This window comes from Brachycentrus maculatus, unplaced genomic scaffold (assembly GCF_059751285.1).
Source record: "Brachycentrus maculatus isolate JH-2025_06_01 unplaced genomic scaffold, ASM5975128v1 h1tg000227l, whole genome shotgun sequence".
NCBI lineage: Eukaryota > Metazoa > Arthropoda > Insecta > Trichoptera > Brachycentridae > Brachycentrus > Brachycentrus maculatus.
In genome coordinates this window covers 557597-572956 of record NW_028280978.1, presented here as the reverse complement: position 1 = coordinate 572956, position 15360 = coordinate 557597, and the positions used below count along the sequence as shown (strand labels likewise).

The following is a 15360-nucleotide window of genomic DNA, read 5'->3' as shown; positions in this document are numbered from 1 at the left end:
GAAACGTCATGAGTTAGAATATTCAAGAGGCACAGGTTTCTCATAATTTATGTAAATTTATTTCACTGTCAAGTTTCGAACATTGCGCCTAAACAATAACAGGCAGGTACTTAATAAATTATTGTAATAATGTCGTTTGATCGGCATCTAATTTGTTTACAACTTATGTTTGTATGTACATATTTTAATTACTGAAATTTTAGTCGAATGCCGGATTTGAGTAATATCGCATGCTAAAAATTAGTAAATACATATTTAATTTTTATTTATTAATATTTTTTTATATTTATTTTTTAAAAAGAAATATTTGTGTTTATTATTTACAAAAATACTTCAATTTCATACTATTTCTGTCAGCCTGAGCGGCTCATTATTAGAAATAGGTATAAAATTGTGGTAGAGTGGGTTCGAACTGAGAAACTCTCACTCAAGAGTCCGCGACACTAACTACGGGACCACCACACGAGATATATGATGTTTCAACAGAGACGAAGTATCTTTTGAAAGTATTATGGAAGTCTGGGCATTTGCCTACACAGCTAACTTCTTGTCGACTGGCTTGAGTGATCACTTTATACAGTTGCAAAACGTTTCCCGGATTTTTAAGAGATAGGTACTCAATTACAAACTAAATCGTATGCTCGAATTTTTCATTTACCATACTATTGGCATACTGCATACGAAATATAAATATTCTGCTAAAAATGAAAACGCTAGCCTTTGTCTGCTAGTAAGTGGGGAGAGCATGCCTGGTATCTATATTTTATTCTTTATTTTAAGCCCTTGTCTGCACCCAATGATGCATAGGGCACTGCATCGCATCCATAAAGTGTTATTTTGAAAGTACATTTAACGAAGGCAAGGAAATCAGTCCTGCGCTTCAGGTACCAGTCCGGGCTGATATTGCAGTTAAAATTATTATGATTATTTATTTTGATCCGTCTAGGAATCGAACCCGAGACCTCCAGCATGGTAGTGAAATACCCTTACCTCTACTCTACGGAGGCCGACAATATAATTTAATCCAATTAAATCATATTTTCCCACACATCCCACGCCGGAAGTGGCGGCTATCATATTTTGAATCTAACCTACAAAATGACAGGGCTGAAACCATAATTTATTATAATCGATATTGTTTTGAAAAGAGTGGTCGTTGTTTAATCCTCACCTCGTCCGCTGACCATTCCACCTCGAACAATGAAGTGACTAACCGCGGAACATAAGCCTAGCGGAACACGACACGATTTTACGCGAATATTATTTTTACTTTCAGCCGCGAACAGTGAAAAAAGCCGCGGGCGAGACGCGGCAGACAATGGCGTGTCAACAATCTTGGCAAATCATCAAATGTTGAATTACACGGCTCTTTTGTCAATAGGTAAACTATCTCACAATCACGCCAGCTGCTAATCTCTTCAAAATAACATTTAATTTGTACACATTGTTGTAAAACTCGCATCTGCCACCGCAAATTAAAAGAAGCGTTAACTGGCTGTTCGCTGTCGACTTGCGTTGTATAAACATCGGTAGTACATTTTTTTATATATTGAATAAATACGTACATTTATCTACCTGTACACAATGGCGCTGGCAGCGGGACGAACTGTTGGAAATGTGCCAAAATCACTTATCTACGAGTGTCTACATTTAAAACACCAAATTATATTGATTATTATTGCTATTAGAGCCTAAATTTGCTGGCCCAAAACCGCAAAATCAATTTTGGCTGAAATACCTGTCCCTTAGGACTTCTTTAAGGATTACCTTTCTTCTATCTATTTGTACTATCATGACATATCGCTCACTCCTTTCAAGAACGTCATATATCAAATATCGTCAATTTTCAGATGTGCGTGTTTTCGGAATACCCAGAAAATGTACTATATCCCAGCAAAAGCGGCAAATTTTTAACTTAATATTTACCCGCTACAGGGCAGAAAGTGTTGTTTTTGCATTTTGAAGAAAATTTATTGTTTAATTATTTTTTAAATATACTTAATATTTTTCAAATGGAGAAAAAACATTCAGGTTTTACCTAAAAAGTTCAATAAGTGGCTTGATATTTATTTTCAATACATTTCATTATATTTTCATTGATATGTTGTATTATATTTTTAAACTTTAAAAACGATCTCCTGAAAAATAAAGTTTTTTTTTATTTATGACGTTGTTGAAAGGAGTGAGCGATATGGGATCGAATGCAGATCAGACACCGCAATAATAAAAAACGCGCCAAAAGTGTCAGAAATGAAGACTATAAGTAGCATATCTGGCAAGAGTCTGACGAGATAGAATAAGGAACGCCAGGATAAGAGAAATATGCGAGATCGAATATGTCGTTAGGTGGGGAAGGCAACGAAGAAGACAATGGTATGTGCGCATGTGGGGAGAATGGAATCATCCAGACTCCCAAATATTGCATTGCACTACTAACTCCAAAGTAGACGATTCGCAGGCAAACCGCTAAAAATATGGATTGACAGCTGATAATCGACATTGCAGAAGGCTAATTCTTCATAAAAACAGGCCACAAGCCCTACATCAAGAAGAAGAAGAAGAATATGAAGATCTTTTTAAAAATTTGCAAAGCTTATTCCATGCTGAATTTAAAGATCAATTACAAATTTAAAAATGTTCTCGTTTCATCATATTCTATGAAATATCAATAACTGTCAAAAACAAAACGGGTGTATCAAGGTTTCGTTGATAGCATAACACAGTTGAAGACGTGCGTTGAAATGATAATATAGACCTGTAACTGTCTGATTTAAGTGACCACCTCATAAAATGTGTAATATTCACCATTCAATTAATGATTGACAACAATATTTTGAGTGTGTCCAAATACTTGTTCACAAAATCTGGATTATCTCCAATTACAGGAGTTATTTTATAAAACACACTCAAAATGTTGTAAATAAATTATCTGGTCAAATTATAAGCTTAATAATAAAAATGAAAATGGTATTTTCTGGCGTTTCTCATGTGTGTGATTACAATCCAGGATTCGGATCTCACATACTAATATAAGAGTTTCTGCTTAATAAAAAGCTTCTTTACATCACACCAATAGATGTCTCTAGTGAAGTTCTAGTGATTCATGAACAAGGTTTCTAAATTGGTTCATATATATAGAACTTCCAAGAATTTGAGTAGTGTGGTTGTCAATAATGGGTAGAATTGGTGAATGTTACACGTGTGTAAAGTGATCACTTAAACCAGCCTATGACGGTCGTAAGCCCCGTAAATGCCCAGACTTCCATATTCTTCTTCATCTTTGATGAGATGTCAAAAAATAATATTGACAACAATATTACTCAAAATTCGAATGTTGTGTGTATATCACATACATTACTTCAAACGCGAAATTTCTGGTTGAAATTATTAAGTTAGCAGAAATCATGTTTGCAGTAATGTTGTAAGTTCAATATACTTTACATTTCAATGATTTTTTAATTGAATTAAATACATGATATTGTATAAAAATATATAAAAACTTATTTAAAAAATAAACATCTTTCTTTGTTTAATAAACACTTGATATAGATACAACTCAATAACTTTATAGTTTAATTTAAATCTTTTTCAGATAATCTAACTTTATATGTTTTTTATATTAATGATAAGATTTAACAATATTGACTCGATTAAAGTAATAGATGGTAGAGAATATATTTTAAAAGGAATTTATCGTAAATTTCAAAAAAATACAAGCATTTCAAGATTTTTTTTATTTAATTTCAGGCTTTATTAGAATTAATGTTTACTCAGTATAAATATAGTGGGACGGGGTTACAAAATATACCACAAGTTAAAATTATATTAAATATCTTCTTTTTCATCATTATATTGATGCATCTCATCATAAAATGTATGATGAGATACCTGAATGCATGCAGGATGAAAAAAGAGTCTGAAAGAATTTAAAAATAAATGTTTTGTATACTGTAAGAATACGAAAATATATATATATATATATATATATATATATATATATATATATATATATATATATATATATATATATATATATATATATATATATATATATATATATATATATATATATATATATATATATATATATATATATATATAAATCTTGGCTCACAAGCTAATGTCGTGAAAAGGGACTTGACCTTTCTCTGTAACTCACTAGTTAAGGGAACAACTTTTTGACAATTTATTTTGCTCGTTATGAAAGGTCAGAAAAGATATTGAGTTTCATCTCACTGGCTATACACCAATATGTTTTTTTTTTAATGTTCCAACTTTTATGAAACTCCTTACTTCTATAGCTTCATCATTTTACGCGAAAGCAATAATCCACCTAATCGTCAGAAAAGATATTGAGTTTCATCTCACTGGCTATACACCAATATGTTTTTTTTTAATGTTTCAACTTTTATGATACTCCTTACTTCTATAGCTTCATCATTTTACGCGAAAGCAATGATCCACCTAATGGTCAGAAAAGATATTGAGTTTCATCTCACTGGCTATACACCAATATGTTTTTTAATGTTCCATCTCTCATGATAATCCTTACTTCTATAGCTCATCACCTTACGCAAAAGCCAGTATCCACCTAATCGCCAGGGGAGATATTGAGTTTCATCTCTCGGTTCTAATTGATCATATGAAGTGCCGTGTACTGTAAGCCACAATTCTATCACCCATATTCACACGATAGACTAATGTAATTTTTCAATTTGAATAACCGGCATATCTTAGCATCACATCTGCGCTCTAAGTAGAAAATAGCCCTGGAATTATTTAAGCTGAGTGGGATGGTTCAAGAGCTACTAGTAATACGACTATGGGAACACTATACTCCACCTAACGTGAACACATTTTGAAAGATCATGTTATCGTCGTATTTTCAATACTTTATTTGAAAAATAATAAAAAAAAGAAAAAAAATATATATATATTAAGTCACAACATTTTGAGTGTGTCCAAATACTTGTTCACAAAATCTGGATTATCTCCAATTACAGGAGTTATTTTCATATTATGTATATATTATATATTTTATATCATATCAAAGATGAAGAAGAATATAAAAGTCAATAATGGGTAGAATTGGTGAATGTTACACGTGTGTAAAGTGATCACTCAAACCAGCCTATGATGGTCGTCAGCCCCGTAAATGCCCAGACTTCCATATTCTTCTTCATCTTTGATGAGATGTCAAAAAATAATATGAAAATAACTCCTGTAATTGGAGATAATCCAGATTTTGTGAACAAGTATTTGGACACACTCAAAATGTTGTGACTTAATATTATTATTATTTTTTTTTATATATTATTTTTCAAATAATAAAACACACACACACATACATATATTCAATTAAATTTAAATTATAAATCAAAGGGCTTCTTCTGAGAAATATTATTTTCCTTTTCTTTTTCTGTGGAGTGTACATTGTTTGTTTACAATTATATCACCATTTTTATCTTATGTTTAGATTAAAATTAAGTTTACAACATTTTTAATGTGTCCAAATACTTGTTCACAAAATCTGGATTTGTAAATGCCCAGACTTCGTCATCTTTGATGAGATGTCAAAAAATAATAAAAAATGAAGTTCGCATAAAGTACATGGCATAAGATAAATTAAACAAGAAAAATGTACAGCCGTCTTGAGACGATATTTTTTTTGAATAGCGCTATTTGAATTAGCCAAATGTTATACTGAATTAAGAAAAATAAATTAAATCTGAATTTTGATTTATCTACAGACTGTTAAATTAAATCACATCAGACGTTATTGGGAATGTCAACCTTTCTATTTGTTATTATTATAGCGTATCAACTAGTTGACTTGACATTGTCGTCTTCATTTACAAGTCAGATCCACGTGTGAGATAAATCTGATTAAGCTATAAAGCATTATACATTCTATAAACTGGATTATGGTGACACTGAGCTACCCACACACAGTAGGAGGTGGTTTATCCAACATCAGTTCTCGTGTTTACGCTATTTCCTACTTTATTATTTATTTAGATTAGTCTGCACATTTAGAGCGACAACATAATAACATGGTTCTTCTCTACTTACCATTTACCATATTCATAAATGAGTGGCGTGATCACCATTGATGAGAAAGGTTCTCCATTTGTTCTTGGATTCCTTCTCTCGATTGCTCTTTGTGTGTACCCGGAGGTACAAGAACGTCATGAATAAAAAAACTTGATTTTTCAGGAGAACGTTTTTAAAGTTTAAAAATATAACACAATGTATTAAAAATAAATATCAAGCCACTTATTGAACTTTTTACTGTGCAACAGATCTTTTTAGGTAAAACCTGAAGGTTTTTCCTCCATTTAAGAAATATTTAAAATATTTAAAAAAAAATTATTAAACAATACACTTTCTTCAAAATGCAAAAACAACACTTTCTGCCCTGTAGCGGGTAAATATTAAGTTGAAAATATGCCTCTTTTGCTGGGATATAGTACATTTTCTGGGCAATCCGAAAACATGTACAACTGAAAATTGACGATTTTTTATTTATGACGTTCTTGAAAGGAGTGAGCGATATGTGTCGCCTACTTTAAAAATCCGCCAGATCAAATTTTATACGATTTTAAAATAAATACTCTATCGGAGAATGCCAATTGTGGGTTTTATTGTTTAAAATATTTATATACTTGAAAACCTTGCTAAAAAAATACTTAAAAACAGCGTTGTATTTTAAATTCACTCTAATATTTATTTAAACATTACCCTGGACTAGTACCCGTTGGACTGATCACATTTCCTTCATGTAATAAACGATCAAATCAAAATTGCGTCAATTTGATGCAGTGCCCTATACACCATTCAGTGCGAATATAAGTCAGTAGTAGTAATAATAATATGTTCAGCATATTTCAATTGGAAACATTACATGCTAACATTAGGTACCTAACATTTTTCCAGTTTACTTGTAATTTGATAACGTAATAAATGTTATCGCAGTTAGAGAATATTATGCATATCTATACGTAATAGGTAGGAACTTGCGAATATACATATCGCTCACTCCTTTCAAGAACGTCATAAATCAAAAAACTTGATTTTTCAGGAGACTGTTTTTAAAGTTTAAAAATATAATACAATGCATTAAAAATAAATATCAAGCCACTTTTTGAACTTTTTACTGTGCAATAGATCTTTTTAGGTAAAACCTGAAGGTTTTTCCTCCATTTGAGAAATATTTAAAATATTTTTAAAAAATTATTAAACAATACCTTTTCTTCAAAATGCAAAAACAACACTTTCTGCCCTGTAGCGGGTAAATATTAAGTTAAAAATATGCCTCTTTTACTGGGATATAGTACATTTTCTAGGCATTCCGAAAACATGTACAACTGAAAATTGACGATTTTTTATTTATGACGTTCTTGAAAGGAGTGAGCGATATGTGTCGCCTACTTTAAAAATCCGCCAGATCAAATTTTATAAGATTTTAAAATTAATACTCTATCGGAATGCCAATTGTGGGTTTTATTGTTTAAAATATTTATATACTTGAAAACCTTGCTAAAAAATACTTAAAAACCGCGTTGTATTTCAAATTCCGCCATATTCATGAAAATTGCCTTCTGACCCATATCGGCCAATCAAAGAGCGGGGATAGGTCGAAAATTAAGATGACATCATTATCGATTTGTGTGACGTGTTTTTTTTTAATACTGTAAATAATCCAAAAAAGGGAAAATTCTCTAGTTCATAATATTTTATCTAAAGATAGACAAATCTTTGAAACATAAATGTTACCCGGAGAATTTGGCATTTTTTGTAAAATCGACTTACACGGATCTGGCGGATTTTGAAATTAGGCGGCACATATGATTCTGTTTTCGATTACGGGGTTAATATTATTAAAGTTTAATTTTGTGGAATCACTATGACTAGAAAATGTCGGTAACTGATGTGCAAATTAGAAGGCGAGAGAAAGACGATATACTGGAGACTTCCACATGTGGTTTCTTGCATCTTGTGTAAGTATTTCTGAGATGTGATTACAAACTACCTAGGCACCTACGTCTCACATACTTTTTCCATCCACTGTTCTTTTATTATTCACCTTCTCTATTAGGTCTTCTGTGTTCTGTGGCCTCAGAATACAATTCGTTCACATATCATAGTTTTATTGGGATGTAATAATTGTCTTCCTCTGTTGTGTAGTGGTTAGCACATTTGGCCACCATTCTGGAGTTCCCAGGTTCGATTCCCAAGGGAATCAAAATAAATATGAGCGTTTTTTTCACTCTAATATTTATTTAACATTACCCTAGACTAGTACCTGTAGGACTGGTCACCTTGCCTTCATGTAATAAACGATTAAATCAAAATTGCGTCAATTTGATGCAGTGCCCTATACACCATTCAGTGCGAATATAAGTCAGTAGTAGTAGTAATAATAATATGTTCAGCATATTTCAATTGGAAACATTACATGCTATCATTAGGTACCTAACATTTTTCCAGTTTACTTGTAATTTGATAACGTAATAAATGTTATCGCAGTTAGAGAATATTATTCATATCTATACGTAATAGGTAGGAACTTGCGAATATATGGTACATATAATGAGTATAACCTCGAATTCTGCATCACGAGCAACGATATCCAAATGAACCTTACCTTCAGCGGGAATCAGCTGAGTACCCGTTATCCTGTTTTTCACTGATGCCTGCATTTTAATTCAATAATTGTTTTGTTCCTCTTATCAATGAGTAATGCTTATTGCACGACTACTCAGTATATCTAGGTACTTTACTTTTGCAACAAACAATATTAATTAAAACACTCTCCTTACCATCCACTGTTCACTTTGTGTAATACCACTTTTTTTAAACACTTATTTGTGACTACCGGTTTCGGAAAATTATTACATCATCGGGCCATTAAAATTAAAATAAAATTATTACATTAAAATTATTACGATTTGACATTTGTATAAAAATAAAAAAAATTGAAGGAGAGAATGACGACAAATGAATCACAATCAATGGGAATATTTTCAAAAGTGGACTCGAAATTGAATTTAGTTGGTTATTTATTATGGGTACCTAAGTCTTTATTCATTGCTTTATTTATTTCTAATTTTTATAGATTATCTAAACAAAAACCAGTTTTATTTACATATATGATTTCTATACCGTTCTGATGATATTTACAAATAAGTGTTTAAAAAAAGTTGTATTACACAAAGTAAGCAATGGATGGTAAGGAGAGTGTTTTATTATCATACCACAAAGTTATCAATGTTTAAATATACAAAAAATATTAATTGATTTTACAAAAATTAATCTTCAAATTCATATTTCACGTAATTTAAACATTAAAACATAATACTTGTGTAAGGCCGCTTTTGAGTTTATTAATCTAAACACGACTAGTTTCGAGAACATCTGTAGTTCTCGAAACTAGTCGTGTTTACATTAATAAATATGTGATGTTAATTAATTAATTAATTAACGGCGTAGATTTCCTTAATTTTAAAATAAGGTAATTTAGGATTCAATATTTTCTAATTAATCCGTTGTCTATTTCTTATTATTGTAAAATTTCTAAAATATTAACGTAGTTTAATTTTATAATTATATATTTATGAAATTGATCGCGAGTTCGATTCTCGCCAATTGCAAAATGAATTCAAGAAAGATTTATTTTCGATTGGTCTGGGTGTTTGTGGTGAATTTTTCACATTTACTAATCCCATCCTAACTATCCTACCTGCAGACAAGCCTCTTAAAGTAGAGGTTTTGCGGGTTATTCCTTTAAAAAATATATATTCTTATTGAGGAGAATCATGACTAGGAAAGCGGATTACGTCTGTATTTCTACTTAAAATCACTCCTTATCGCGGTGTGTAGTTTAATTTTTACAATAAAATAAACATTTCTATCAGTCAATCGATTCACCGTATCAAATACATTTAACATATTGCTCAATAGCGTTTTATTAGGTATAAATATTTAATTTTAAATTTATGTTGTACTTGGTAAACACCACTTTTTCTTTAAACCTTTTGTGACACGTGTTTTGATACATTCCGCATCATTTTCAAACACAGTACGGTATTTGTACCGTACTGTGTTTGAAAATGATGCGGAATGTATCAAAATACGTGTCACAAAAGGTTTACAGAAATAGTGGTATTTACCAAGTAAAACTTAAATTAAAACGGATAGCTATTACCACAAAGAGAATGTCAAATCGATTAATGAAATCATGTACTACATGGCGCTAAATGCAACACCAGCGACTGGTGAAATAGTAGGTATGAGTAAATAGTAATATGAGTATGGTGAAATAGTAATATTAGTATATAAATAAAAACATATGTTGTCATTTTAAATTTACATTTTAATTATGCAAAGCAGATATTATTTTTTTTACAACATTTTGAGTGTCTTCAAATACTTGTTCACAAAGTCTGGATTATCTCCAATTATAAGAGTTATTTTCATATTATTTTTTGACATAACACGTGTGTAAAGTGATCACTTAAACCAGCCTATGACGGTCGTCAGCCCCGTAAATGCCCAGACTTATAGCATATTCTTCTTCATATTTGATGAGATGTCAAAAAATAACAAATATCTTTTTGTTAAGTTTATAATATATTTGTCATTTTACGAACTGGAGAAAAATGTAACATCAGCGATCATTGAAAGACCTTTTTCAGTTACATCAGTTTTCAGAAAGCTAGAGGATAAAAATATGCATGAATCTCAACAATTCAGATATTTAATTATGCAATGGAAGATATTTAACTATGCCGTTTTCTTTGCACAAAATCCAGTACAAGTTGCTGGCAACAAAACTGAACAATTAAATTATATTTTGTAATGTAACAAAAATAAAATATAAGACAGGAGTCTACGGTCAGAAGTGGGAAAAGAATGTGAATCTCGCAGACATACTGAAATCCAATTATTGTGAAAAGATTTAGTGAGATATTTTAATCGAACGATTTTATTGATGGCCTTCGATAAAAATAAATGGTGTTAGTAAAATGTTTAAAACTTAGTTTAATATAATATTGTGACCGTTTTATTGGAGAGCAATCAAATTAAGAAGGTTTATTATTATTATATATATATATATATATATATATATATATATATATATATATATATATATATATATATATATATATATATATATATATATATATATATATATATATATATATATATATATATATATATATATATATAAACCTGAGAGGGTTCGATTTCTGGATGGGGGGGAAAGTAAATATTGGTATTTTTTCACTCTATCAATATCCTATTCAATATTACCCTGGACTGGTACCCGATCGCAGGACTTTTTTTTAGATGGGAGCTGTATTTATTATTTACCTTGCTTATTATGTTCAGGGTTTATAGATCATTAAGTGGATTTTTGTTTCTTCTAACTAAAAAAAGGCTATATTTTTATTTTAATCTGAGTTGGGCACAGGAGGGATAATCTAGTGTGGGCCAATCAGGAACTTCTCTGAAATTGGTCATTGCTGGGAGGAAACCACGTAAAATTCCTCAGGAGAAGCCGGTCTACCGTTCCACTAGAAGAGGGTTGCGCATTTTGTGTCTTAGCTTAGTTTATGCTACCAAAGTCCTACTTTATTTTTATCATGTACGATACACCTCTCGTGACAGCTCCTTATGGACTATCACGGATCCTGAATCGCAGGACTGGTCACCCTGCCTTTATTTAATAAAAGATCAAGTGAACATTGCGTCAATTTGATGCAGTGCCCTATGCACCATTGGGTGCGGATAAGGGTCAGTAGTAGTAGTGGTAATAATTATTAAATAATACGCGATGGACCGATCAAATTAAGGCAGCAGCAGGCACTTCGGTGATTGCAGCGCTACGTGCAGCGCAGTCAAGGGATAACTGGAGATGAGTCATTGCTTCCACAAGGGTCACAACCCTCAGTAATGAGGAATAAGACGGAGAAAGCATAGTAAAAAATGAAATGTAAGGATACGGAAGAGGCCTATATCCAGCAGTGGAAAACAGAAGGATAGAGAAGAAGAATAACATTTTTTAAGTTTTAACGCGAGGGGTGACTAATAATTGACTTATTGTGTTGTTTTAGGCCCCCGGAGGAGCGCAGCCTGGACGGAGACAGCTATGACGGCAGCTCGGACGACGGAGAGGGGCGTCACCTGAAGCCGCGCCGCCAGCACTGGGCCAACAAGATGCAGTTCGTGCTCGCCTGCGTGGGCTACTCGGTGGGGCTCGGCAACGTGTGGCGCTTCCCTTACCTGTGCTACAAGAGTGGCGGAGGTCAGTACCTACCTCTTCCCCACTCAAGTCCTACATCAACAGGATACCAACACTCCCGAAAATATGTTTACTATATAGCACGACATATTGTAGTTAAATATGAATAAAATATTGTTTTTACTACACATATAGATAATATACTAATATATAAAAGCGTGATTGAAAAAAAACTATTTGGGATTTTTATCATCGATGCGTTATCCACATACAAAATACCGCGACAGATTCATATCTCTAAATAATAAAAACATAAAATCTTGTTGCTAAAACAATTGGTGACTTTTAATTACTTTTATCAGATTGTCGTGTTATGATATTAAAAAAAAAGATAGTTAGGCGCATGTTTTTTTTATCATGGAAGTCATCATAAGACATAGGTAAAACGTTGATTGTTTAGATAGTAAAAAGATAATTTAAAAATTATTATATCCTCTTAGTCGGAAAAAATATTACAATTACTTATGGAAAATACGAAGATATGTTTTGTTGCTCTTGATAACTGATTATGCATACATTAATTATTTTATCGTTAACGTTTTCTATTTAATTCCTTATCTAATGATTTTCTAAGACTTGCGGAAGTGTGCACCCCAGAATGAAATTAAGATACTTTTCCATTGGTACCAAAAGGAATCCGATCTTTATTTTCACCAGAAATTATTAGAAAATAATCTTTATCACGCCCTTTTTGGTTGCCAACAGTCAGTATTTTATATATCTATACGTATTGCTATGGACGAGCGTTAGCTTGTACCACAGGATGAAAAATATATTTACCTTTTAGTTATTTTTCGTTCAAAAAGTACCTATTTATTTAATTTTACAATTTTACATTGAAAGTACCTGCTTATTTACAATTTGTGCAATAATCATCTACGACAAATATTTTTAAGTAGCTATTTATCTAATCAATAATGCGTACATACCACGTACAGGGCCGTTTTTTTTTTCAAGAATAAACCATTCGAATTGGGAATTTTAAATGGCTTCCGTGCATTCGGAATCCCAAAAGAGGAAACAGCTTACAGAATTCACGCGTGTGTCGACTGGCTTATTGTTTTTTTTATATTTTTTAATCAACATTTTCCCGCCTTTTCTGCTGTCAGTTTGGGTTTATCGTATTTTATAATATTGCTAAGCAATATTCCGAAAATAATTTGATTGCATCATAATATTACATCAGACAAACGCAATTTTCTACCCTTATAAAATATTTTAAAGTGTCAATTAATTATTCAAATAAAATAAAAACTTTAAATAGCACAGTAATGCTATTTAAAGTTATGACACTACACAAAAGTACGAAGTCAACGAAAATCAGTGTATGTACTCGTATAAAATAATACATAATATGTTCGCTCTGAAAAATTATATATATTTAAATATAAAAAAAATCGAGCGCCCAGTATCACATTTGAGTATAATATAATACATATATCATTGCATCTATGTATGTAAAATGATACCGATATTTATTGATGTGTTTATTTTCAATGTAGGTGCACGAAACACGCATATTGGAACTAGATATAAAAAAATAACCTAATAGTAACACTCTGTCAATATTAAAATGCAAAAAATATGTACATAAATTATATGATAAGAACTAATTTGGTAAATACACACTGCAATTTTAAATTGTATTTTATTTTAACGTCTACTTATTTTATATCTTTATGTAGTTTCTGAAGCAGTTCAATAACATCAAGTGTGTGGTATAAATTAAGCCATAGAATAATAATTAATTACACAATTGAGTTATTGAAATAATAAAATTGTAATAAATCACATTAACCATTCATAATTACTTATGATTATTTACTATTGGCTATGTTTCATTAACACTTCAATAAAATGTAGTCTTACAATTAAGCATTCAAAGGCTGTTCAAATTCAATATTTATTGAAGCTCTTTGTCTGCAATGTGTCTATTGAGAATTATTTATCATTCCACCGTAATCATTCGATATTTCTGCAAATAATAACCGTGTGCTGTCATAGATTATCTCGGATCACACCTTAAAGTCAAAAATATCTGACTCACGCAGATAACGGAGGTTAAATGTTCAGAAATGATGTACGTGTTTATTCAAAATATTATTTATTTTGTTATTTTTCTTTGGTGTCATAAAAACGGATGTGAGTGTACAATGTCATTGACATCCGTTGGTATTTTATTTATTTTAGATGGTTTGTCTTTCTTGAGCAGTTTGGCAAGTTTTTTTATTTACATAACTTGTATAAATATATTTAAAGGAAAATTTATAAACATAATTAAAATATTTTTTGCAGAGATCAACCTAGCCACCTTGTGTGTCTTGTCGGTGGAGTTCTTTGTTACATATATTTTTTATTGTTTTTATCCATTTTAACCATTACACTCAATAACAATACACACAAAAAAGAGAAAAAAATAAATTAAAAATATAAACTTTTTACAATTTTCACAAAATTACCTCTTGATTATTTGCCCATTCCTTTATTTCGCCTTTGTTCCATATTTTATTTTGACCTCTAACCTCCGTCGGCAACAAATCAAAAATGTTTGGAACGATATATTGCAGTGTTCTACTCCCATATTTATGTTAATTCTTGAGACTATCAAACCTTTGTTGTGGGTAAATTGTGTATCATGGTTGTCTACTAGAAGATTTCAATATGTTTGTCTAGTTTTTTGTTCAACGATGATACTCATCCACAATATTCCACGTACCGGAAGTAACTTTAAATGTTTATTTGTCAAGTTTGGATTGTCCCTTTGATTGTATTTATGACTGGGTATATTTTTTTTGATCATGGAACATTGCTGAATGTTGTATGTTATTTAACTCACTTAAGATTTATTAACACGGACAGGAATCCAACTCCCCACCCAAGTATCCACCCTTCTTTCTGAACCTAATTCTAGAATTGCAGTCAAAATTTCTAAAATGATAAAGCTAAACGTATTTAAACTATGAAATTTTGTATAAATTGTTATGATCATTTTCTATTGTTATTTTGTTTGTAAATAAAAATAATACTTGACACTAGCAGAAACATCCTTTCAC

The 15360-nt window shown here is 31.1% G+C and overlaps 1 protein-coding gene across 2 annotated transcripts in view; it reads left to right on the top strand.

The window, feature by feature from the left end:
• ine (solute carrier family 6 member inebriated) overlaps positions 1-15360 on the top strand; it is a 70302-nt gene that overhangs the window by 38258 nt on the left and 16684 nt on the right. For both annotated transcript variants that reach the window (XR_015837954.1, XM_088264460.1), the window contains exon 2: positions 12120-12310. Coding sequence is in view for 1 of the 2 variants with exons in the window: in XM_088264460.1 (XP_088120586.1) it covers positions 12120-12310 (191 nt within the window). In the remaining variant the exon portion in view is untranslated. The remainder of the gene's footprint in view (positions 1-12119; positions 12311-15360) is intronic.